The 26,582-nt window shown below is 42.7% G+C and overlaps 3 protein-coding genes across 3 annotated transcripts; 1 reads left to right on the top strand and 2 right to left on the bottom strand.

Annotated features, from left to right (window-relative positions):
• Positions 1-1,515: 1,515 nt before the first annotated feature.
• cfap184 (cilia and flagella associated protein 184) lies at positions 1,516-3,815 on the bottom strand. The gene is made up of 3 exons (XM_086166244.1): positions 3,528-3,815; positions 2,054-2,401; positions 1,516-1,983 (listed from the first exon to the last, which is right to left on the bottom strand). Exons 1-3 carry the CDS (start codon positions 3,813-3,815, stop codon positions 1,630-1,632), a joined length of 990 nt encoding a protein of 329 aa, XP_086022370.1. The 3' UTR covers positions 1,516-1,629.
• A 4,985-nt stretch (positions 3,816-8,800) lies between these two features.
• On the top strand, positions 8,801-16,970 carry tada2b (transcriptional adaptor 2B). Its single transcript, XM_086166017.1, has 2 exons — positions 8,801-9,227; positions 12,847-16,970. The coding sequence occupies exons 1-2, from the start codon at positions 8,958-8,960 to the stop codon at positions 14,059-14,061; spliced, it is 1,485 nt and encodes a 494-aa protein (XP_086022143.1). The 5' UTR covers positions 8,801-8,957; the 3' UTR covers positions 14,062-16,970.
• Positions 16,971-17,593: 623 nt separating this feature from the next.
• On the bottom strand, positions 17,594-20,337 carry grpel1 (GrpE-like 1, mitochondrial). The gene is made up of 4 exons (XM_086166018.1): positions 20,205-20,337; positions 19,156-19,300; positions 18,790-18,871; positions 17,594-18,561 (listed from the first exon to the last, which is right to left on the bottom strand). The coding sequence occupies exons 1-4, from the start codon at positions 20,270-20,272 to the stop codon at positions 18,212-18,214; spliced, it is 645 nt and encodes a 214-aa protein (XP_086022144.1). The 5' UTR covers positions 20,273-20,337; the 3' UTR covers positions 17,594-18,211.
• Positions 20,338-26,582: the final 6,245 nt, after the last annotated feature.

Genomic DNA, 26,582 nt, shown 5'->3' with positions numbered 1-26,582 from the left:
AGCGCAATCGATCGCTGACGCAGTCGAGCTCCGTCCGCGTTCAAGTCCCTGACTCATCCGGAGAAAATAAATGATTTTATTCATTCGCTTTAACTTGTATTTGCTACATAAAAGGAACTTAAAAAATACCACCGAATATCATTGTTTACGTTTAATTCATTGTTAACTTCACTAGACGAAGAATAAATGAGCAGGGAAACTCAATCGATTGTGGCTGAACGCACAGACCAACAGTTCCCCTAACTTTTCTCCAGTCATGAAATACTTTCAGACATTAATCACCAGTTTAGTATTAACTTTGAATTTTCTCACTGAACTGTCTAATAAGAAAATACAAACATTCCATTATTTTTGTGTTAGAAATTCTTTAACATCTGTAGTAGCAGGAAAGACGAGCAGGGCTTTCATTCGATCGTCGAAGTAATCGATGTTAAAGCGTTTCGTTACCATAATTGACACAAACACGACCTTTATTTTCTCGTTTTAATTCTTGGTCCGATAAAAAGAAACAAAATGCAGACTGAATCAACAGGTGACTGGTATGGTATAGACTACACCAGATGAGACAGAGAACAGTAAATATGATTTGAAAAGTAGCTTCAAAATGTTATATATCATAGACACCACTTTAAATGACACCTTTATGCCTCCTTACTGTTGACCTACTTTAACTTTAAATGTGTAACATAGTACTTACTTACTAATAAATACATTTAAAAAGTTTAATTTTCACTTTTCCCCTTTTAACGTCACATAATAAGATGAAAAAACGCGCTGCTTTAAGTGAAGCATACGACTTAAACTCCAGATCCAATAAATACGAGTAGTCGGAAAAAAGGACTCCAAAATTTATACGAAATTCCATTTGTCATATACACCACAGTGAATTGCCATTAAGTACACGTGCGCACGCGCGCGCGCGCACACGCACACACACACACAAACACACACACACACACATATTTATATATGTTTGTTTTTTTCAAATGTTTTTAATTAACTCTTCACTGATACATGGAAATATGGAAGAAAAAATATTCCCACAACACCCACCAATTCTACAAAAACATGACACATTTGGTCTTTTTTCATAAAATGATGCAAAATGTAGTATTTACCATTTCTGTGGCTTAAAGAATTTATTTTTCATACTTATATCAACAAAATAGATGTATTCAGTCCTATGGCTCTGGTACAGTTAGTATTGAATACTGTAGATTCTAGGTTTTTTTCACCTTAAGGTACAGTGATTTGAATTCAAAAATATTTCTATGCAGCATCTGAAATGAAAATCACATTATACTTACAATCTCACGAAGACTGTGTAACATTTTCTTCTGTTCAACATGCTCATCTTAAAGCCAAAACACCTTTCTCTTGAAGCTGAGTCTAAGCTAAACTCCATCCATTTTTCAACAGCTTAGAGCATGGCTGAAGCGGACTTTTCACAGAATCCACTTCGATATTGATGTTATTAAACAGATTAATGATTTATAGCATAAACAGCACAATGAAATGTGATATAAAACTAAAAATCATGACTTCTGCTGCTGATTATCCTGCTCACTCACATCTGTGGAACTCCCTCGCTTCCAGGCCTTTACATGGTGATCTGTTCAAGGTTCATTGTTAATCCGGTGCTCTGATTTTAGATTCATGTGACTGTCCCCGTTTTTTTTTGTACCTGTCACAGGAAAACACAATCTCCTCGTGTCTGCATCTCAGGTTCTCCAGTTTATCCTCCAGTTGCTGACAGGCGTCCACCGTGTCCTCGAAGTCCCGCAGCAGGATGCTGTTCCCCAGCAATCCGCGCTCCTCCTTCAGCCTCAGATTGCTCCTCTGCAGGCCCCTGCAGGCCTGCTTGGTCCAGGTCAAGAGGTCCCTCCTCTCTGACACGGCGGCCTCCAGCTTGGCTAGTTGGTCCCGCTTGGCCTGGAGGTCCCTCTGGCTCCAGTCCAGCTTTTCCTTGACATTGGACAGGACCTGCAAACATAAAGCTCAATGATTGAAAATCCCTGTGCAGCTGATCTGAGCCGGAGGGTTTTCTACTTGCCTCCAAGCAGCTGCTGATCTTCTTCTGCAGCTTCATGGAATCCTCCCCTTGCTTTTCGGCCTGTTTTTTCTGCTCCAGCCTCATCGCCTGCAGCTGCTCGAAGCGGATCTGCAGGGGGCGGCTGGCTCCCTCCTCCTGCTTGTAGAGGTCCGCCTCCAGCCTCTGAATCTTGATCTTCAGCTTGATGTTCTTGAGGCGCAGCTTAATCAGCTGGTCCTGCTGGAGCTGCTCCGAGGCCAGGGCGGATTCCACTTTGCCCTGCGCCGCCTGTTTGCCCAGGCTTCGGCTGAGCAGCATCAAGGCTACATCCTGCTTCAGAGCCATGAGCGCTCGCCATTCATGTTCCACCTGAACACAAGTACACAACATAGTTTATCATCATCAGCCATATAAACCTGCAAACTTTCCAGTTGGTTTTTTAAAAATCAGTGTAGTTTACTGAGTATACTGACCTTTTCCTCATCTCATTAAAACATGAAACGCTGGTCCTTGATATCATATATCCAATTGTATGTTCTCATTGCCTCTTGCAAATAATCAATTATTAATACCGGAATTGATAGTCTCACTAAATAAACGATATCAATGTATGTGATTATTTTTATGCTGATTTCCCTCATATTTAACATAGCTATAATTTTGCATTGAATATACATAGATAATTTTTTTCTGTCTCCCAAAGCTTCTGAATTACCTCTGCAAATGATTCAAACAATAACTGATCCAGTAAAACAAGAGATACAAGCAAGAGAAACGAGATATTTCTGGAAAAAAAATCTCCTTGACATGTGGCATGGTGCTTGGATTGGTCAGACAGATCATCACCCACCGTAGCTGTGAGATTGTTGGAGTATGACCCTCACTTATACAACTACAGGAATGTTCCTTCATGAGCCAATGAGAGCCTTTGGTAATTAATGGTACTGCTGAAGGCAATGCCATATTCCTTTCGACCTCCACCTGATTTGGGGAGGAATCTCACAATGACGCCAGGGATAGGGTCCCCTCCCCAGAATGGATCTCTAGTAACTTCTATCGTCACCTTTGTTTTTTTCCACAATCCTTTCCTCATTTGTCATTTTATTCTATGACTTTCACAATAGGTTTCTGAAAAACACTGAAAGAGGGGCCCCGAATCAAATTCTCCATCTTTTTAAATCATTTCTTAAATTCAGCAGTAATCAAATCAGATTTTGAAACATTTCCTTAAAAATGACAGACCACCAAAAACCACTTTTACCTGTGATGGGAAATTGCAGAACAAAATAAACGATTCACCACTTTAGATAACTCTAATTCCACTCTCACTGCAATGGACAGGCTTCTTCCATCAGTTTGCAGTGCATATTTGGTTTTCCAATCTTAGTTGGATTGTGATTCGTATGAATATTGAAAGAGGTGAATAAGAATGTTGTTTTTACTCTACTATCCGGCCCTATTTTTACTTAATTTAAGCCAAACCACTAACACTAACCTCATCCAGCTTTTCCTGGCAGCCCTTCTTCAACTCGTCGGCCTGCTGCTGTGCAATCTCTGAGTCGGTGGCGTGCTGTTGTTTCATCTCTGTCAAGATGCTTCTGTACTTTTCGTAGTCCTGCACCGGCACCTCCCTCTGGAAGAACTCCGCCAGCTTCATCTGGAGCAGGTTCTTTTGATCGCTGCCGTCGTCTCCCTCCCCAGCTTCCCCTTGGGTTTGATCGGGGTTTTCCATAGAGCTGGCATCTTCTCTCGCTGCAGGAGCATTGTCCTTCTCCGAGAACATATCGCCGACCTCATCGGACTGGGCTTCATTTATCTTACCCTTTGGCTTGGCTGAAGCTGATTCCTCACCATCCTCTCCATCTCTGGAGGATTCTGGAGCTGTTTTCCCATTGCTTTCAGGCACTGCATCCATTCCAGATTGGAAAAGCAAAACACAATAAAAATGTGGAAAAAAAAATAGATCTGTTGATCTCCTCTCCTTGTTCTTCTTTTGTGAGCTTTGGAGGCAGTCCGAGTTGTGTCATAAGAGGAAGTCTTGCAGATGAGAAGTTATGATGTCACATAGGGGAAGTCATGATGAAACCGAGACGCAACAGGTAGAGACCACCTGATGTCACACAGCCCAATGTGACGACCTAGGTGACTTTACGTACGCTTACCAAAGAAACTGAATAGCATTTGACTGCCATCTCTAGAATGATAATTGTAGAATTTATTATAAATAAAAACATGTGCCAGCTAGCTCTGATTTTACTCCTTTTCCACAAGGTTTTACAGAGCTGCCATCATCACACACAGACGCAGTTACACGGTAGTAACCGAGATGATTTAATAATAGCTTTAGTATTTATAAAAAAATAACAATGGTGGATGCCAGGGGTGATGCTGCAGTAAATCAAGCCATGTCCTCTGGGAACCTGTAAAATGTGAGAGCCCAAGGACTTGGGAGAAGATAGGAGGTTACTATCATGCCTCGATGAAGGGACATACGTGTAGACTGAATAGGAAGAGTGGGGGGAGTGAGGGAAGTGCATTATGGGATATCCCTCAGCAGAGTAAACCTATGGTAGCTAGCCAAGCACTAACTAAAAGCTTTCTAATAAAGGAAGGGTTTAAGCCTGTTCTTAAACAAAGAGGGGCATGGATGGAGATTGGAAGTTGGTTCCACAGAAGAGGAGCTCTGTAAATAAAAGGCTCCGGCTCTCATTCTGCTTTTAGAGACTCCTTGTGTAGCCCCGCGTCCTGGAGCGGAGAGATCTGAGTGGACAGCGGAGGTCTTTGAGATATGATGGCACCATTTAGTGATATTTAAGTCAAACTGAGAGCCAGGATGTGACCCATCACGAGTGGTGTCAGCAATGAGGAGAATCAAGAGAAAGACGGCCGTTGGCGTTTAGTCAGAGAACCTGAAGAACCAACACAAAGAAAATAACTCACTGTGGACTGGGAAGAGTCAAAAATCCCATTAATGTACTGTTCCTTACTGGAGATTGTATTATCAGGTCTCTGTGATCATTTGAAGCAAAAATATAGGACATGGATGAGGATTACTGATCAGATGGCTGGAGAACCATGAAGATCCTTCTAAGGCATGCACAACAAGGTAAGGCCTGATCACTAAAGGGGACATTGTAACTTAGCGGTGGCCCATTTCAGTCCAGTGATTAGTTTAACGCTTGTCTTGATTGTGCACAATAGATCCTTTGGACTGCTCCCTTCAGAGGCCACCGCAGCAAATTATCTACTTCCATCTGACCCTCTCCTCTGCATCCTCTTCTCTCACACCAACGCACTTTATGTCCTCTCTCACTTCATCTTGAAATCTCCTCTCTGGTCTTCCTCCGGGCCTCCTGTCTGGCAATTCCAACTTCAGCGTCCTTCTACCCAGATCTATCTCCACCATTGCTCCTCTCTCCATGTCAAAACTATCTCAGTCTGACCTTCGCTCCAGAACATCTAACATGTGCTGTCCCTCTAATGGACTTATTCCTGATCCAATCCATCCTCCTCCCCGATGAAAACCTTAACATTGTCATTACTGCTGCCTCCAGCTCTCCCCCCTACCATTTCCTCACTGTCTCCAAACCAGACAGCATGGCTGCTCTCACTTTCATCTTCTACACCTTTGTTGTCATTGTTGCTGATACGCTTTTATGAGCCCTGACACTTTTCTCTGGACATGTTTCTCCACCTCTTTCCCATGCTTCCCATTGGTGTGGATAGTCGACCTTAGGAGAGTCCTCTTCTTCCTGTAGCCTTAACGTTCCACTTGTGCTCCTCTCATTCACGCTTGTTCTTCTATTCTTTCCTTTCCAGAGCACACCTCCACCTGCTCCCTGCTCTCACTACAGAGCACAATGTCATCTGCAAATATTGTGGTCCATGGAGATCCCTGTCTGACCTCATCTCATCGGGGGGGGCATGGCGCAAGAGGCAGTGCAATCGTTTTTGGAACCGTACATCCCCGGTTTGATTCCCGGCTCCTCCTAGTGTGTCAAAGTGTTGTTGAATAAGACACTGAACCCCTAACTGCGCTGGTCGATGACAGCCTACTGCTCATGGTTCATCCATGATGGGTTAATTGCAGAGAGCGAATTTTCCTAAGGGGATTTATAAAGGATAAATCATGATTGTCATCCGCAAGCATGTCCATCACTATAGCAATCAAGAAGGGACTCAGAGCCCTGATGCTCTCACATCTCCTCCTTGAACTCCACTGTCTTACAATCATCATACATCTTCTTGGACCACTCTGACACACTAACCTACAAGTTGCAGACACGAACCTATAAAACCATGGATAAAAAAATGGGTTTAAGGAGTAAACCTACATAATCCCCTGTTAAAGAACACAAAAACAAGGAAATGTGGCCACTGACAGAGCACAATAAGTGGGGAAATGAAAATAAATGCACATCTTTTACATAACAGATAAGCTACTATGATTATTTTAAATAGCAGAAGAGTTGCTGCTTTTAATTCAACATTGTTTACTGATGAATTACCCCTGGATAAACAGGATATTATCCTCAATTTTCATTTGTATTTGAGAAACCATCTCATCCATAGAGGATAAAGAGATGGACAAGATGAGACAACACGTGAAAAACATCCAAAGAACTGGACAAAATGAATTAAGATATTATTGATGCAGCCACGATGAAAGAATTAAGCTGGTGGGGAGAAAAATGTCAGTGTATGGTGACGACCACTTAACAGAGGAAGCAACATGCTAACAACATGCATGGGAAAAGAATAGTGTATCAAAATGCACTCCAATGCCCCCCCCTTTCGCCCTTTCATATACATTTATAAGAAAGAATTAGGAAAAAAATCAAGATAAAGCCAGTTTAAAATTTGCTAAGCTCAAAAATTTAAAGAAAATCTGTCAACATTTTTCAAATAACAGATAAGTAAATATGTAAATAGATAAGGAAACAAAGGCATAAATGTCAGAAAGAAAATCCAGAGTACTTTAAAGGAATATCTATTAAACCTTAATGAAGTCAGTCCTGGATTGTTATTCTATTGTATCTGGTTGAGCTTCATGCCTTGTCTAAGAGACAGAATCCATCCATGTGTGGGGCTACTAGGACCAAGAGCCCATGGAAAAGCATTTAAAATGAGGGGGTGCAGTGCAATTATGCTCCATAACATACTTTTCTGTAAAATGTGATATAGCAAAGAAAAAGATGCCACATGGAACATTAGAAATGCATCTTTTTATTGATAGGAATAACATGACATTGCATCGCCTATCCTGCGGTCAGGGTTGCTGGCAGCTGGAGCCGATCCCAGCTGTCACTGGGATGGGATCACCCTGACCAGTTGATAACAGAGTCCACATATCAAGAAAAAAAAACACATTTACACGACATACAGAGACAAACAATCATTCACTCTCTCTTCCATAACTGGTTCCCAACAATAAGCATGGACCGCAAATAACGCAGACAAGATGCACATATAATACAACATTAGTGATGGGCCGATCTTTTGTCCTGAGCCAGAATTTTGCATCCAAAATATGGATGATATACTTTTGCTCTACTGTACGTTCTCAAGAAGTTCCAAGGAATGCCCTTGTAGGCAAATATGCTAACATGTCTATAAATAATTACAATCTTTATTGTGTAATACCTTGAATATTTGAGCCAACCAACTTTAATCACAGTTTTCTTCCGATCAGAATATGTGAGAATTAGCACATTTCATCCCCTATAGTTGTAGACTTGTGGTTTGGACTGTGTATTTCTATGTTTGACATGAACAATCTTATGCCCTATACCAGAAGTGCAATGCAACCTACTGAAACAGTATATTGTAGATTTTTTTTTCTTTAATCAAGTGAGATACTCCTTTCAGTGAACAGAATACTTTTTTTAAAGTGAGTGAATGGCCTGATACATGACGTGTGGGTAATCAGTATAATTTTTTACCACCAAAAGAGGTGCAGCAGTGCAAATTTTAATGAATTGTGAGCATGAAAAAATCACGATTTAATATTTTTACATGATACAGGACATATAGTGAGAATACAAGGTACAAGGGACTATCTAGGGCAGGACTCGGCAACACCCAAAGAGCCATTTAGACCCGGTTTCCTCGGAAAAGAAAACACTGGAAGCCGCAATTACTTTTTGACGTCTTAAGTAAAGGTACCACTGTATATATTGCTTTTTATTACCTTTACAATTTGTAGAAATAAGTGTGTAGTGTGTTGCTTCTGAAATTCACAAAGTATTACAGAGAAAATTACATTTTATTTATGTAATGAACTCATTTTGAGCTTTGGGCTTTCAGAGCTTTTAGCGGAGCCTTGACCTGAATTTTAAAAATAAATCGGGAAAAAAAATCACTGTGTCAGTAAACAATAAAAGTTAAATATTTGCAAAATATCTTTATAAATATTCATTTTACCTGGTCTATGGGACTTCTGCTCCTGAACTTCTGCGCGCAGCATCTACAAATCGGGACTTTACCGGCTGGTGGGTATACCGGCTTCCGCGAGTGTGACGTTACTTTGAGCGGCGAAAAATAATAAATATAATTGTATTTAATATTTCAAGATCACAATAATCTTCCAACTTGGAACCAAAAGTTAAAAAAAGGACTTAACACAAATGAAATATACTTCAATTAAATATTTATAGTTTATTTTCCCAAGCCACTCGGAGCCACAGTGTAAAGATGAAAGAGCCGCATGCGGCTCCGGGGCCGCGGGTTGCCGACCTATGATCTAAGGCAAGAACTGCACTGAGGACATTCCTCATTCGTCCAGTAGATGGCGCTGTTGCCTCACTCGATAACAACGCGTAACAGAGGCGAAGAAGAAAAAGAAGCATAAGGAGTGCGCCGCGGAGATCGCAGTGCGCCTGCGCGTACTTCTGCCTCCAACAACAAGAAGCGAGAGCGGACCAACATGGCCGACCTGGGGAAGAAGTACTGCGTGAACTGTCTCGCAGACGTTACCAACCTGCGGCTTCGCTGCACTGACTGCCCCGACATCGAGCTGTGTCCCGAGTGTTTCTCGGCGGGCGCGGAAATAGGCAACCACCGGAGATGGCACAGCTACCAACAGGTCGACGGCGGTCGCTTCTCTCTTTGGGGTCCCGAGGCAGAGGGAGGATGGAGCAGCAGGGAAGAGCAGTCGCTGCTCGATGCCATCGAGCAGTACGGCTTCGGAAACTGGGTACAACACTCAATTTAAAGTTATTTAAAACGCTTCAAGAAAAACAAGAGTCGAGTATAAGTCCTCGGAAAGCGAGGGGAGTGTAGGTACCAAGCGGCGACGAAGTTGTCAAAGCGGTTCATGTCCGTGATCTTTCACTTCACGGGCATTTAATAACCGACTCCCTCAAACTATTGACACTATTTTCTCTGTGGTAGTGCTGCAGGGTAGAAAAGTGTGCAAAAAGTAATAATAGAAAGGATATAGATACAAATATCAATAAGACTTTGTATAATGTATACAATAGAATAAAAAAGAAATGCCTTGTGCGGGGGAATGGGAGATGTGGCTAGTAAAAATGAAATAAGTAAAGTGTCCTTGAGCGTGTGTGTGCACGGCTACGTTTCAGAAATGACTCCCTCTTGGTAAAAGAGGTGACTTGAGTCATAAATACAACAGCAAGAGCTTGTCTTGCCCCTCAAAAAATGTGTTTGAAATCAGGCAGATGATGCTGTAATTGTTTCTAGGCTGCCGATGATGCAGAGTTGATGTTTCAACATCAGGACTGCTGGGAAACAACTGTCTTTTCTCACCGAGGCATTAAAATGCAACCCCCAGCTTCTTCCTGATAGAGGAAAAAAAATCACAAAACACAAATTTTAGGGACAGGCAAGTGTTTTTCCATCCTGACGGGAAATGCCGAACACAAGCTGGTACCCATTTAAGTCCATCCGTAGTGTTTGTGTCCTGGAGGCTTTGGGCTCTTGCATCTGCTGAAGATATCTGCTAATCGACTAAGGTTCGTATATAGATAAGGTTTTGACACAAAAAGTCCCAAAATGTGTCATTTTTGACTCACAGATGGGAAAACAGCCATCCAGCATTAAAGCCTGCTTGGCTTTTTTGACACAGTGAAGCTCAAATATTCAAAAGTGGTACATTTTAACCAGAAAGGAAGTTATAATCCAGATTATTTTGAAACTTAAGGTGATTTAATTGATCAAGCAGATCTGTCAGAATTTCCCAAGGCAGCATTTCTAAAGCGTATTCGGGGACTCTGCTGCATCTACAGGAACACGAGAGGTAGCAATGACTTTCCAGTCCTGTGGGTCATTGATTATTCAGTGGGACATATGCAAACTGTAGATCAGGGTGCTTCAAAAATCTCTTGCCTTTCGATAAAGCATGAAGTGATCGAAATCAGTTGTTGTCATACATCTTGCACGTAAACCTCTTGTATCTGTCACTCCTTCCTGCTTTTGGGGCTGGTATTGACAAGCCCTACTTTCCCCCAAATGTTGCTCTTGGGTGGGAATCACAGAATCAATATGCATTGCGATGGTGTCTGGGCCTCTGCTGAGCAGGCGCCCCAGATAACATCTAAGCCTCTGTCCTATTCATTAGATGCATCTTTAAAGTGTTTTTTTTTTTTGTGCTGTGGTGATGCACAGCTAGAAAGGAATCACCATGGACCCTGATGTTTGCAGATGACAGTGATCTGTTGTGGGAGTAGGCGGAGGAACATCATGAGAGGTGAAGGTCTGCCCTGGAAAGGAAAGGAATGAAGGTCAGCCGAAGCAAGGCAGAATACACGTGTTGATGAGAGGAACCAAAGTGGAATTGTGAGGCTGCAGGGGGTGAAGACGAAGAAGGTGGAGGGTTTTAACAACAGTCTTGAGCAATGGAGAGTGTGAAAAAGAGGTGCAAGCAATTTGGAACAGGTTGAAAAAAGTGTCAGAGGATAAGAGTGTTAGTCAGAATGGAAGGAAAAGGCGTAGTAGATGGTGGTGTCTGGTGTGGAGAAAGTGGCACTGAAGAAAAGACAGGCTGCAGAGATGAAGATGTTGCTGTTCTCTGGGAGTGAGGAGGATTGAGAGGCGCAGGAAGAAGTCCATCTGAGGGACAGCATATGGCAGATGTTCTGGAGATAAAGTCCTATGGAGATACTTTGGACATGGACAGAGGAGGGACGGTGCAGAAGAATGCTGAGATTGGAACTGCAGGCAGGAGGCTGAGAGGACAGCCAAAGAGGCGATTTAAGGGTGGAGTGAAAGAGGACTGGAAGTTAGTTGGTACGAGAGAAGGGGATGAAGAGATTAGGGTTACATGGATGCAGGTGATAGGCTCTGGCAACCCCTGATCGAACCATTTTAATGGGACAATATTCAAGAAATATACAGTTTGACGCAGAAATATTTGAACAATGACACAATCTTCATGATTTGGGCTCATGTTTGATTTGAAATGAAGCAAATACAACAGAATTGAAGTGTTCTGTAATTCAATGGGTTGAACAAGATATGATTAAAATGATAGGAATTTGACCTATTTTTATACAAACACTCCTCATTCCAGGGGCCCAAAAGTAATAGGAAAAATAAACATAACCCTAAGTAAAATGTGACTTTAATATTTTATTGAGAATCCTTTGCAGGCAATGACTGCATGAACTCTGGAACCCATGGACATCACCAAAAGCTGGGTTTCCTCCTTTGTGAAGCTTTGCCAGGCCTTTACTGCAGCTGTCGTCAGCTGTTGGAAGCCATGCATGACCATGCCATCACACTGCCTCTACCATGTTTTACGGAAGATGTGGTGTGCTTTGGATCATGAGCTCTTCCAATTTTCTCCAAACTTTCTTCTTCCCATCATTGTGGTACAGGTTGATCTTAGTCTGATGTGTCCAAAGAATGGTGTTCCAGAACCGAGCTTCTTTCAGTGTTTTTTTGGCAAAGTCAGTTCTAGTCTTTATTTTTGAGGCTGATTAATGGTTTGCACTTTGTGGTGAATCCTTTGTATTTACTCTCATGATGTCTTCTCTTTAAAGTAGACTTAGATACTGATACGCCTACTTTCAGGAGATTGTTCTGCATTTGAGCGGATGTTCTGAAGGGGTTTTTCTTCACCATGGAAAGGATTCTGCAATCGTCCAACGTTGGTGTCTTCCGGGGATGTCCAGGCCTTAAGTTCCCAAGCTCATCAGTGCACCTTTTTTTTTTTTTTTTTTTTTTTTTCTCAGAATGTACCAAACTGTTGATTTGGCTACTCCTAACATATCTGCTATCTCTCCTATGGCTTTCTTTTTCTCAGCCTCAGGATAGTCTTTTTCACCTCCATTGAGCACTCCTTTGACTGCATGTTGTGTGTTCACAGCAACACCTTCCAAATGCAAAACCCCACTCCTGGAATCAACTCCAGACCTTTTAACTGCTTCATTGATGACAGGTTACCGAGGGAAGAGCCCATGCAGCCTTGTTAGGTTTTTTTGCTGCCTTCTGAGTCAATTGTCCTATTACTTTTGGTCCCTTGAAAAAGAGGCGCCTACGTATTAAAGAGCTGTAATTTATAAACCCTTGTTCCAATTTGGATGTGAATACTCTCAAATTACAACCGAGAGTCTGCACTTAAGCCCATATTGATTATATAATTGTATCCTGAATACGTTTTTGTAAACAGCTAAAATAACAAAACTTGTGTCACTGCAAAGGTTTTTGGGCCTAACTGTCTATTGCCTCAGACACCAAAAGCAGATGAACAGAATGAAGTGTAATATAAATAATGTAGTTATCGTTCACGTAATCTTTAGGCAAAATCTTCAGACTATTTGTTTGAGCGAATGTTGACATCTTGTGTCCTTCAGGAGGACATGGCTGCTCACGTTGGAGCGTCTCGAACCCCGCAGGAAGTGATGGAGCACTACGTCACCATGTACATTCATGGAAATCTGGGCAAGGCCTGCATCCCGGATAGCATCCCGAACCGGGTGACCGACCATACCTGCCCTAGCGGCGGGCCTCTTTCGCCCAGCCTCACCACGCCACTCCCCCCGCTGGACATCAGCCTGGCTGAGCAGCAGCAGCTGGGATACATGCCACTCCGGGACGACTACGAGATCGAGTATGACCAGGACGCGGAGAAGCTCATCAGCGGCCTGTCGGTGAACTACGACGACGAGGACGTTGAGATCGAGATGAAGCGCGCCCATGTGGACATGTATGTGCGCAAGCTCCGAGAGCGCCAGCGCCGCAAGAACATTGCCCGAGACTACAACCTTGTCCCGGCCTTCCTGGGCCGGGACAAAAAGGAGGCCAGGGACAAAGAGAAGGAGAAACCGGGGCCGCTAGGAGTCGGAGTCGCAGCAGGCAGCGTGGCAGGTGCAGGAGCTCCCGGCAACACGATTGGGTCGGGTTCTACTACGGCGGCGGGAGCAGGTCCGGTTCCGAGCACACCTAAACGAAAGATAACCAAGGAGGAGAAGGAGCAGCGGGTCAGACTGCGGGGCCTCTGCCAGTTCATGGCGCATCGGGAATTTGAGGACTTCTTCGAGAACATGCACAAGGAGCGCGTGCTGCGGGCCAAGGTGCGTGAGCTCCAGCGGTACCGCCGCAATGGGATCACGCGCCTCGACGAGTCGGCCGAATATGAAGCCGCGCGGCATAAACGGGAGAAACGCAAGGAGAACAAAAGCGTAGTCCTCTCCAAGCGGGGAAGTGGAGGCGGAGGTGGACTTGGGTCTGGGATTGGACTAAGCGGCGGCGGCGGTGGGAACGTGGTGGGGGGACTGGGAGTGGGCTGCGCCATCAAAGAGGAGGGCAAAGAGGGCGAGTTTGCGGCCATCGAGAACCTGACGGGCTTCGAGCTGCTGTCGGACCGGGAGAAGGTGCTGTGCAACACCTTGAACCTGAGCCCTGCTCGCTACCTCACTGTCAAAACCATTATCATCAAGGACCACCTGCAGAAAAGGCAGGGCATTCCGGCCAAGAGCCGCCTGCCCAGCTACCTGGACAAGGTCCTCAAGAAGCGCATCCTCACTTTCCTCACTGAGAGTGGCTGGATATCGAGGGACGCCGCCTAGCTAGCTGCTAACTTGAGACAAGGAACTTTTTGTAACTCCGCTGTCTCACCCTGAACTTGTTAATATGTAAATTGTGAAAGAGAGAGGGAAAAGAACAATTGGATTGTAAAAAAAAAAATCTATATTTTCATGATAGCAAGGAACCGCAAGGGCCTATATTTTTGCATTCATCAGGACAGAAACTACAAGTCAGTCCACAGTGGTTTGTGTGAATATTGTTACTACGTGACCCTGCCAGGTATTACAGGCCCCGAACAACCTTGGTATAGGCAACAAAACAAAACTGTTTCTTTCTTGGAACTAGACACCATAAGTCAACTGCTTTGCCATGGTATCGGTTGACATTTTTTATATTTTTTTATTTATTTTCTGTTTGTTTTCTCTTCAGGGCTGATAGCCCTTTATCACTACATGATCATGGCTGATTGTAAGGGTTTGACGTTGGTTTGCAGCAAATGTTATATTTAAAAAAAAAAGTGTTTGTGCCAAAAAACAAATCAGAATAGTAAACCAGGCATGGCACTCATTGGATGAGATGAGTGGTTATGGATGCATTGAAAATAAAACCTAAATGAGCTGTGATTTAAAAAAAAAAAAAGAAAGATTGTATCCATTAAGATGGAATCCTGTTATCTGATCATAATAATTCCACCCCCGAATGATAAGTAGTCTACACTAGGCTAGCATAGACTAGGTTCAACAGAAGAAGTGAATGTGGAGGCCGTGTTTCAAGAACAAGTCACCCAAAATATCAAATAAATCTGTCAAACCATACAGGATGGATGCTTTTTTTTTTTAAAAAAAGAGCAAGATAAGAAGCGTCTCCTTGATAACAAAACACGTCCAATTACGGGAGTGAATGAGCTGAATAGTGAGCAGCTTATCTTGCCGTGACAGCCGTGGAGTCAATGAGGGGGGAGGGGGGGTTGGGCAGCATCTTATTCTCGGCACTTGCTCTCCTGAGTCCTGACGATGAGGATTTAAGATAGGCCCGACGTTCTACCCCCTCCTTCCCTTGAATTTTTTGTTTTTGCCCCACGACCCCTTTGTTTTGCACATGAGAATTGAATCGGGGTTGAAACATCAGTTCGAACTGAAACGCAAAACATTCTGCGCAGAATTCCAGAATAACCAAAGTAAAAGGAACATAAACACCAATGTCACTCTGAGATTTTTCCTTTTTAATTCCCAGAAGCACTATATAAGCCTATATTGCTACGCCAGAATTAATCAAGTCTAATACTTGCAACTCAGGACATTTCCATGAGTTTCTGGTGAGATGGCACTGAAAAGTATCGATGAATTTCTATTTAATTTATAAAGACTATTAGTAAATATATCCCTTGCCCCTCCCCGTTCAAATAGTGACCCCTCGCCGCTGAATTGTCTTGATCAGCAGTCTTAACTTAAAAGAATTTTTAAAATAAAGAGTATTTATAGGAGCTCAATTCACAGAATTCAGTTTCTGTTTGGCGGTGGTGGAGGTGGAGGGCATTCGCAAATGGTGTGTTTGTGGCCTCCGAGGCGGGAATGTGTAGCAGGTAAATGTATAATATTCACATCATATAGTTGTGAGGAAATAAGAGGGCACTTTTTTTTTGGTCTGAAGGCCGGGTTGCAGGAAAAATACAAAAATCAAAAAAATAAACAAAAGCTCACTCATGTTTGCTTTCCTGTGAGTTTAGTTGCCGTTCTTCATTTTAAGCTACTGTATGATTCTTATCTCCCAACAGTTACAATGACAAAAAGACAGGAAACAGAGCTAGAGGTCGCAGAGATGAAGATGCTACGGTTCTCTTTGGGAGTGACTGGGATGGATAGGATCAGGAATGAGTCTATCAGAGGAACGGCACGTTAGATGGTTTGGAGAGAACGTCAAAGGAGCCAGACTGAGATGGTTTGATCGTATACAGAGGAGGGATAGTGAATATATTGGTAGACGGATGCTGGAATTGGAGCTGCCAGGCAGGAGGTCTTGAGGAAGACGAAGGAGAAGTCTATGGACGTAGTGTGAGAAGATATGAAGGTAGTTGGTGTGGAAGAGGAGGATACAGAGAATAGGGTTAGATTGGGTGGGCAAACAACGGCCTGCAGGCCATTACCGGCCTGTTGGTCTTTTTAATCCGGCTCGCCAAAGATTGGTACAGAATTCAAACTTGATGTGGAAGCTCAAACAGGAGATTATGTCATGTTTGGAGCTACTTGTGAACACTTGAGAATTTTCCTGTGTTGAATGACACAAATTAGCTTAGTGATTTAGCCTTTACTGTGGACGTACTGACAGACATGAATGAGCTGGACGTGAAGCTACAAGGGAAGAATGGGGTTGTGCTTGAAATGCAAGAAAACGTCAGAGCCAACGTTAAAACCTAGCTAGTTTTATTTTCCAAGCAAATGTCATATGAGTCAGATATGTACTGTTAACAAATATGTTCTTTTATTTTTTTTTTTGTTTCCTGTGCTGACGCGGCCCATCTCTCAAATTTTAAAAGTCAATGCGGCTCCTGAGCCAAAAACTTTGGCAACCCCTGGGTTAGATGGAGAAGGTGGATTCACTGTGGCGAACCCTGAAGGGGAGCCAAAAGGAGGAGTATGATTCTTATCTCCCGATGCTCTGGGTCTTCACCTGGACAGTGGCGTTAATGTATCTCTCTATGTCCTTGAATGGGATTTTACATGTGTAAATAATAAAAAAAAAAAAAAACAGCTTTGACCTGTGAAATGTATAGTATTTTCTGTCATGAAAACTTTTTTTTAGTTTTTTGTATTAGTTTTTTTTGTATTGAACAGAGATGTTTTATCTGGAGATGTGGGTGTGTGTGTGCTGACTGCATGCTATTTTATTGCTCCGCTACACGACCAAGGTATGTGCTGAATTGTAATAAATACAAAAAAATACTTTTAAAATATTCACGCTGTCTATTGAATGATGTGTGCTAAAGGCATAGCCATGAGAATAACTGGGAATAATTGAGGTAATTGCTATTACAGGCAATAATACAAAATTCATTTGGGAACTATTTCCCATTTACATGGAATTGCTCATGTTGATGTTTGGATGATTTAAGTAATGCCCATAATTTCTGTCAGGACTTAACTCTTCTAGTTTTTGCAACTTATTTTATGGGGGGGGCAGTTTAAGAAAAACAAAAAGTAAGTTTCTGGTTGGAATTCATAAGACATGTCCAATAGTGAAACAATATGAATGGATCATGTAAAAAGGAGTGTGATTTAGTGAGTACAACTGCAGGTGTGATTAGGTTAGTCAAGTTCAATACTTTGGTTATTAGATTCCTATTTTACTGAAAATATTCCAGTGCTGATGTTTCAATGGACAACTCATGTACATTTAAAAAGCGCACCAGCACACTTTGTACATCTTTAAATCTTGTGTCCTTAAAACAGTCTGAGGATTATCCTAGGATGGTTTGACAGAAGTAGCAAGAACATCCCAATTCCTACTTTGATTAAATTTACCTCAGCTCAACACAGTTTATGACCTGGAGGACATATTTAACAGCAGGCGGAAAAGCAGGAGACCAAAACTAATCAGTTTATTAGTTCTATCAGAATTCTTTTCCAATCACTGTTTACACGTAAAGAACCCTTACGATGTGGCATTTGTTTCTTGGGCAGACTCAACACAGACCATGTGGAGCTCATGTGAGATCCTGAAGTAGCACTAACGCGCTTAAGAATTCAAATAACCAAGAAGCAGAGGTCCTGTTTCAGTATGGGCTTTATAAAAAGTCTGGAATGATTGTAACATTTCAGGACAGTCACCCAGAAGGTGCCTTTAATCATCATCTCACACTTACTGGATATCTGTGACTTTTTGAGAAATGTTCCCATGTAGATTTATGGCTCTATAATTACACATGAATGTCTCATTATTTTTATTAATTGTGTTTTGGACAACGCATTGAAATAAATCATGTGGCTACTGACAGAAATTAGACTGTCACATGACAGGTAAACGAATATTGGCTAAAAATAGTAGAATAATGTCCAGATATTCACAACTGCGTCCAGATGGGTTCCATTTAGAGATTCTTCTGCCCGGAGTAGACGTCTTCAATTTCCCTTGATGCCGCGGTCACCTGTCACATTGCCTCGTCCACTGAGCATTTGCAGTCAAGTTCAATCAGTTTTACTGGGGGGCTTTGGCCACACCCACCAGCGCTGGCCTGAGGGTGCGTCCATGAAGCTTGTAGCCTACTTTGGTTACTACGGCAACAGTGCCAGGCTCCTTGCCCTCCACAGGGGCATGGAAGAGAGCCTCGTGCTCATAGGGGTCGAATTTCTGGCCGTCGGGATTGAGCTTGACGAGCCCGTGCTTGGTAAACACCTTCTGCATTTGGACTTCGGTCATCACAAGCCCATCATAGAGGTTTTTCAGGTGAGGGTTCTGGGTGGTCACTTCCTCCTTGGGCACGCTCTCTGTTGCCTTCTCCAGGATATCAGCTACCTCCAGTAGATCCTTACAGAAACCCTGGATACCTGGTGATGGTCAGATGACAGGACACCACTTAGCATCAGCTCTGCAGTAAAAAACTATTTATTTTGAGAACAAAATAAAACCCATTAAGTGAAACTAAACTAACTTTAAAACCTTTCAAGAGAGCAATTATTTCCCAGCCTGACTTGACTTGCCTTTGAAACATTAATTTCAAAGGGCAATACATCTGAAATGGAACAGTGATTTAAAGAACTGTAAAGAGTCTTTACCATATAATTTAGCATCTTCTATCATTCTTTGGCTCCTTGACCTGAGGTTCTCAGTGTCTGCCAAGGCCCGCTTGTACTTTTCCTGAAAGAAAACACATTTGTGATGTGAGATAGAAATTGAAAAATTGACATGTCTATGCTGGAGGCTAGCAGCTGTGGTACCACATGCCTTTGGGTAGCCACTGATGTTGTGACTGTGGGGAATGCAGAATGCAGAAATAGTGGCATATCTTTCAGTGAGGATAAATGTGCTGCAGAGGCAAAAGTTCACCTGATGTATACCACGTCAACATGTGTAAGGGTCTGTTGGCCATCACATGGCACCTATGTACGTCACCTTGGAGTGGTGAGACATGTCAGCCTTACCGTCATGTCCTTGAGCTTCTCCTCCACCTGAGTCTTTTCCATCAGAGCTTTCTCTGCAGCACTTTGCTCTGGCTTCTCAGCCTCCTCGTCTGGCCTGTGGCCACTGTTCTGCTGGGCTGCCGTGCATAGTGATCGTGGAAGGGCTCTGGAAAGTGGTAGGTCCAAACACTTTATTAGAAGTGTACAACATAATCAATAAACATCTTACACCTTACATGTATTTGCTTTTCGGATATGGAATAAAGTATTTTAAAACATATAATGATTATGATTTATAATCATATAATGATTAACATGAAATTCAACCCACTATCTAAAATAGCATAGCATGTCTATAGACACAAACATTGGTGATATTATACTTAAAAATGTTTACACAGTTTATAGCCTTACCAAAGTCATATGTCTCGCAAATTCCAAGGGTAAATGTTTCTCCAAAATGTACGATCTACTTATTTTTGCTTGGTATTTAAACATCTTCCACAAGGTGTTGACACTGGGCAGCTTCGTACAGACCTGCACAGTTAGTAACTCACTGACAACTCCATATAAAATAAGTATCGACCTGAACCGTCCAAATACACATTAAAATGGCAGTTTTGTAGATAACTAATACATAACGGTAGTGTTTCTTAGAGCCACATATAACGAGATGATTTAAGAGATGATTTACGTTCGTGGAGTGAGTCTTCAATGTCATGATTATGTCACGTTAGCTATTTAAGTATGAAAACTCTACTCCTGTTCTGACTGAGGTTTACTGTGAAAACACTACAGGGCAACACCATCCAACACGTTATCATCTTAGTCATTTAAAATCCCAAGAATAATATTTAATGATGATATAAAGTGAGATTGAACGGACACACTGAGAGTTAGCTTAACCACTCGTGTCATGTTATTTCGGCTTTCAACTCGTGAATTGACAGCGACATCCAGACTATTACATACATGCTGCTACGCGAGTTAGCTTGCTGGCACTCGTCTGTGTCCTACACACACACAAATATTTTCTCTCAAAATAGAAAAATAACCCCTAGCACACACACCTTGGTACCGAATGTGATGCTACGAGCCTGTAGTTGCGTCCCAGTATCCGCACACACCAGCTCGCCATTTTTCAACTGTACGTACGGAGAATCCCCCACAGTAGCACGCGCCGACCGGGCACACGGAAGTAGACTACCAGAGAGCCAATCGGAGTTCAGCAGGAAGACATATTGGTCTTTTAACCAATCGGCATTAAGAGAAGGCCTGACGACATGACATAGTCTGGTTGAGGTGCAATTTAAAGGTGAATTCCTGGCGTCTGTCAAGGGCAGTTTAGTTATCCAACAAGAGATTCCCCGATTATTAAACAATTGCATTAAGATTTCATATTACATTTCAACATTCAACAAGAACATTTAATCAAGTCAATATGCTTGAAAGATATTTTTTAAAATAGTCACAGCATTTCATCACTGCCCGTCCCAAATCCTGATAAATGCAGAATGTTGCGTCAGGAAGGACATCCAGCATAAAACGTTTGCTAAAAACTGAACATACGAATCAAACATAAAACATAATAACCAGATTGTACCGGCTCGGTCAAGGCCCGGGTAAATAACGATTGCCACTGGTACCGATAACCTGCGGGGAAACAATGGAAACTGGGCTACTGTAGGTCAAAGAAGGATAGGAGGGAGGCGTGTTCGGAAGCAGAGAGAGAGGAGGAAAGGCAAGAGTTTGGGACTGAGAGTAGGGACTTCGAATAATGGGACTACGACTCGAAAAGGTATAAAGTTGGTTGACATGATGCAGAGAAGGAAATTGGATATACTGTGTGTCCAGGAGACCAGGTGGAAAGGTAGTAAGGCTGGAAGCTTAGGAGCAGGCGTTAAGTTGTACTGTTATGGTACTGGCAGGAAGAGAAATGGAGTAGGAGTTATCTCGAAGGAGTAGTTTGTTAGGAACGCTCTGGAGGTGAAAAGAATGTCAGAATGTGTGATGCTAAATGTTATTAGTGGCTATGCCCGCAGGTGGGATGTGAGTTTTAGGAGAGCGGAGGTAGGAGCACGCAGGTAGACTACATCTTGTATAGACGAGGTAGCCTGAAAGACATCGGTGACTGCAATGTAGTTGGAGGCAAGAGTGTAGCCAGACAGCATAGGATGGTGGTCTGTAGGATGACTGGTAACAAGAAAGATCAAGAGGACAAGGCAGAACTGCAGACAAAGTAGTGGAAGCTGAAAAGAGAGGAGTGTTGTGTGATTTTCAGGGAGGAGTTGAGAGAGGCTCTGGGTGGTCAGGGAGAGCTTCTAGATGATTGGACAACAACAGCTAGTGTTATCAGGGAGACAGGTAGAAGAGTACTTGGTGTGTCATCTGGAAGGAAAGTAGATAAGGAGACTGGTGGTGGAATGAGGAAGTGCAGGAGTATATACAGAGAAAGCAGTTAGCAAAGAAGAAGTGGAACACTGAGTGGACTGAAGAGAACAGACAGGAGTACAGGGAGATACAACGTGAGGTAAAGATAGAGGTAGCAAAGGCAAAGCAAAGGGTGTATAATGACCTGTATGCTCGGCTGGACAGTAAGGAAGGAGAGAATGATCTACACAGGTTGGCGAAACAGAGAGATAAAGATGGAAAGGATATACAACAGGTCTGGGTGATTAAGGACAGAGAGGGAAATGTATTGACAGATACTAGAAGAGTGATGGGAAGATGAATAGAGTACTTTGAAGCGCTGATGAATGTGGAAAATTGAAGGAGAGGCAAGGATAGAAGAGGTGATTATTGTAGACCACAAAGTAGGAGAGAATAGTAAAAGTGAAGTGAATAAGACATTGAAGAGGATGAAGAGTGGAAAGAGAGTTGGTTCTAATGATATACCTGTGGAGGTGTGGAGGGGTCTCGGAAAGGCTGTGGTAGAGTTTCTGACTCGATTATTCAACAGGATCTTAGAGAGTGAGAAGACGCCTGAAGAATGGAGACAAAGTGTGATTGTGCCCATTTTTAAGAATAAGGGGGATGTGCAGAATTGTGGCAATTATAGGGGGATAAAGTTGATGAGCCATACAATAAAGTTATGGGAAAAAATAAAGGGAACTAGACTGAGAGCAGAAGTCAGCTTTTCTGAACAGCAGTATGGCTTCATGCCTAAAAAGAGTAGTACAGATGTAGTATTTGCTTTGAGAATACCAGTAGAGAAGGCCAGAGGGAGCTGCATTGTGTTTTTGTAGACCCAGAAAAAGCATATGACTGGGTGGCAAGAGAGGACCTCTGGTATGAGGAAATCTGGAGTGGCAGAGAAGTATGTTAGACTGGTGCAGGACATGCATGCTAGCTGTGAGACTGTGGTGCGGTGTGCTGTAGGGGTAACAGGGAAGTTCAAGGTGGAGGTGGGACTCCATCAGGTATCAGCTCTGAGCCCCTTCTTGTTTGCAGTGGTGACGGACAGGCTGACAGATGAGGTTTGACAGGAATCTCCACGGACCATGATGTTTGCAGATGACATTGTGATCTGTGGTGACAGCAGAGAACAGGTTGAGGAAAGTTCAGAGAGGTGAAGGTATGTGCTGGATAGGAGAGGAATGAAAGTTGGTCGGGTGGAATGGTAAGGCTGCAGGGAATGGAGATCAAGAAGTTGGAGGTCAAGTACTTAGGGTCAACAGTCCAGCAGTCCAGAGCAACGGAGAGTGTGGAAAAGAGGTGAAGAGATGGGTTCAAGCAGTTTGGAATGGGCGGAGAAAAGTGTCAGGAGTACTATGCGATAGAAGACTATCAGCCAAATGAAAGGAAAGGTGTACAAGACAGTGGTGAGACCAGATGCTGTATGGCCTAGAAACAGTTACAATGACAAAAAGATGGGAGGCAGAGCTAGAGGTCACAGAGAGATGGTAAGGTTCTCTTTGGGAGTGACCAGGATGGATAGGATCAGGAATGAGTCTATCAGAGGATCGGCACATGTTAGATGTTTTGGAGAGAGGGTCCGAGAAGCCAGACTGAGATGTTTGGGTCATGTACAGAACAGAGATAGTGAATATGTTGGTAGACGGATGCTGGAATTGCACCTACGAGGTCGGCGGTCTCGAGGAAGACCAAGGAGAAATTTATGGATGTAGTGAGAGAAAATATGAAGGTAGTTGGTGTGAGAGAGCAGGATACAGAGAATAGTGTTAGATGGAGAAAGTTGATTTGGTGCGACGACCCCTAAAGGGAAAAGAGGAGATTTCATAATAACTTCATAAATATTGTGTGGATCCCTCTTTCAAAGTTTAGAATTATAAGAAAAGAATCAAAGTAAAATTGTAATCCACAATAAATACATCCTGCTCTGGTCTGCTGAAGCTGAATGATGCTTTGCATCCAACTGGAAATATCAGCATTTATCCTGCGCTCAGGGTCGGCTGTCATTGTGCAGGGGCAGGGTTCGAGATGCTCACTCTGTTGTCTCTTTAAAACTATTAAAAGGAGCCCAGAATTTCCCTATGAGTAGGCTAAATTTGACCTTTTACCACACAGAGACCTTGGACAGAACCCAGCTCAGTGTGGGTGGCCTTCTGCCTTGACCAGACAGAGATAGAAAACAGGAGATGGAGAGGACGAGTCCAAGGGTTGGAGAGGACAGGCACAAATGATCCCTGACTCCTAATACCAGTGGCGCCAAATGTTAAATGTTAATAGCCAAAACGATAAAGTAATAACTTTATAATTCAGAAAAGAAATTACAACGGTGGACGGAGAGACACTACATTAGATCCAGACAGCCTCCCAGGATTCTGCGAGGTGAGAGGGCCCAAAAATTCAGGAAAAATATATAATACATTTATTTAATGGCTAAACCTTATTACAGTCCCCCTCTAGGGTCCCGTCACAATGAAAATTCCGCCTAATCCCCCCACACCCCCAAAGCTGGGCGGATCAATACTGATGAAATTACACCTGTGCTTGGACTGCAATTAAACCTTTAATGGGTGCTGTAAAACAGTCTGTCATCACAATCCCATCCTTCTATCAGTTATGCTAGCGATGAGGAGAAGAAAATGTTGTGTATATAATTGTCGTTGTTCATTCTATTCTATTCTATTCTATTCTATTCTATTCTATTCTATTCTATTCTATTCTATTCTATTTGTTGTCATTCCATTCTCATCCAGTTTATTTTTATCCTTGTCATTCTGTTATCTGTCACCATCTTTGTTATTGTCTTTGTCCTTTTATTTGTCTCTTCTATTTGTTTGTGACAAACAAATTTCCTCTATGGGGATCAATGAAGTCTTATCTTATCTTATCTTATCTTATCTTATCTTATCTTATCTTATCTTATCTTATCTTATCTTATCTTATCTTATCTTATTTCTTTAAGTGTCTATTCTTATTCTATTCAATGAGCAGAAAAGGGATGGCGAAGATCTGGGTAGAAGGATGCTGAAGTTGGAGGTTCTAGGAGCCCAAGAGAAGATTTATAGATGGTGTGAGATAGGAGGATGCAGAGGAGAGGGTTGGATGGAGGCAGATTGGCTGTGGAGACCCCTGAAGGGCGCAGCAGAAGAGAAAAAAAATATGCTTATTTACATTTCCTGGACTGATGCATGTCCTGCGTGGGTCAGAGGGAACTGGTGATCGAGAACACTCGCTTTATTTCAAATCAAAAGCCTGAACCAAAATATGAATGATTATTTTCAGAAACCTTAGATCTCCAATATCAGATTATGTGCACAAATAGATCCATTTCCCAATCACACCGCCATGTTTCCTGTACTTTTCCCACTTTTCTCTCAGGCTTTTATTTCAAAGATGTGATAATCATAAGAAATGTTGTAGAACCCCCCCCCCCCTTTCTCTCCCTCTCTCTCTCTCTCTCTCTGTCTGTCACACCAACACACACACACACACACACACACACACACACACACACACACACACACACACACACACACACACACACATTCTCTCCTTTTCATTCCCCGTCTCTGGCTTGGCCTTTCTTTCAATACACGTCTGTCAAGGCAGAGCTAATTAACGGGCATTGCGTTTCTCCATGCACCCTCCCTGCTCCAGACTCCACCTGCTCGTACGTTTCTGTCTCCGTAGGTTAAAAAAAAAGAAGAGAAGAAACAAATCAATTCGTTGCTATTCAGTCGAGCTGGCAACGCAGATGCGCTTCCTAATTTGAAAAAGTGAAACCTGTGTTTTTGTTCAAGACGGTGGAAAGACGGCGATTAGAAATATCTTGAAAACAGGTGAGCAAAAAGAGTTTTTTATTCTTTTTGCTCTTGCAAATAATCTGAGCCCTTTCCAAAAAAAAGTATACTTGGGAGCACGAAGCCATGCAGCTGTTACTGCGGAATTAACTTGTGCTTAAACATCTGTGGAGGGTTACTCTGTCATCTACAGCCACTGAATACCAGAGGATTCATCATCATCATGTGTCAGTAACATAAAGTCGCCTGTGTTTGTGTTCTTCTCCGCACCATTTTAGTGCTTCTCTCCATCCTGTCGTGACTAGTAATCGAGGGCAGCTACATCCTGACCTTCAGCGTCCACCTATGTGAGGACTGCTGGTTCTGCCTTTTTTTCAAATGTTTCAATCTTTTTTTTTACATATGTTCAAGCAACAAGAAATATCCACCCAGGACGGCACAATGGCACAGTGATCAGCACTTCCACCTCACAGCCAGGAGGTCCCTGGTTGGATTCTGACAGGGGGCCTTGGATTCTGACAGGAGACTCTACATTTCCCAGATTTGTGAATAAGCCAGTGAACGGTTGAATGTCTCTGCAAGCAGCCCTCACATGTATGCCGGGCTTACACCTTACACAGACTTAAAACTGGAAGTCAGAAGGAAATCTTTAGTCTTAGTGGGGTTGTGGCACTCCCGTCATCTCTGTGGTTAAGTGTGAGCTGGTAGTATGACAGCCTTAGCGCGGTCGTAGCTCGGCCTTTGGCTCATCTTGAGGGTCACAACAATAGCTAACGTGTTTGATGTTATGGCAAGTCTCTGTGTAGGACTGTATCAACAACTAGGAAACCTGGTAATACCATGACGGGGTAACATTGCACGTTGGGAAAAGAATCTAGTCGTAGTTTTCCACGAGTTTTTTCAAAATCTCCACAGAGTCTTTGGATGTAAGACTCACATCCTTCAGTGTCAGACTACACTGAGACCTCAAACTCTTCAAAGACTTCAAAAAACTAGTCGTTAGATGTGAGCCGGTGTGAGGTGGTTGTTTTACAAGAGTCTTTCCAAAGGTGTAAGGCCAGCATAAGACTTGAAATAACTGCATTTGGTATTAATTAGATTTTCATAAAAAGGCATGGCCCCTCATCACAACTGCTTGAAAATGTTGTGCCCTGGTACTGCCATGTTGAAGTTTTTCTATCACACAGCTGAATCCAAAAGTAAAGTAAACTTTATCTTATTTGCTGTGTTTTAGGTTGT

This window comes from Fistularia commersonii, chromosome 19 (assembly GCF_037954325.1).
Source record: "Fistularia commersonii isolate RoL2024-O1a breed Wild chromosome 19, RoL_Fcom_v1.0, whole genome shotgun sequence".
Lineage (NCBI taxonomy): Eukaryota > Metazoa > Chordata > Actinopteri > Syngnathiformes > Fistulariidae > Fistularia > Fistularia commersonii.
Note: the sequence above shows the minus strand (reverse complement) of the source record. Positions and strands in the feature narration are given on the sequence as shown.

Bases quoted from the DNA above. Each gene is read 5' to 3' on its own strand.
- tada2b (XM_086166017.1), top strand. From the start codon at position 8,958: ATGGCCGACCTGGGGAAGAAGTACTGCGTGAACTGTCTCGCAGACGTT. The intron at 9,228-12,846 runs GTACAACACTCA...TGTGTCCTTCAG, and splicing joins AGTACGGCTTCGGAAACTGG to GAGGACATGGCTGCTCACGT.
- grpel1 (XM_086166018.1), bottom strand. From the start codon at position 20,272: ATGGCGAGCTGGTGTGTGCGGATACTGGGACGCAACTACAGGCTCGTA. The intron at 19,301-20,204 runs GTGTGTGTGCTA...ACCACTTTCCAG, and splicing joins GCATCACATTCGGTACCAAG to AGCCCTTCCACGATCACTAT. The intron at 18,562-18,789 runs GTAAAGACTCTT...GACCATCACCAG, and splicing joins AGAAGATGCTAAATTATATG to GTATCCAGGGTTTCTGTAAG.
- cfap184 (XM_086166244.1), bottom strand. From the start codon at position 3,815: ATGTTCTCGGAGAAGGACAATGCTCCTGCAGCGAGAGAAGATGCCAGC. The intron at 2,402-3,527 runs GTTAGTGTTAGT...ACTTGTGTTCAG, and splicing joins GCCAGGAAAAGCTGGATGAG to GTGGAACATGAATGGCGAGC. The intron at 1,984-2,053 runs GCAAGTAGAAAA...TTATGTTTGCAG, and splicing joins AGATCAGCAGCTGCTTGGAG to GTCCTGTCCAATGTCAAGGA.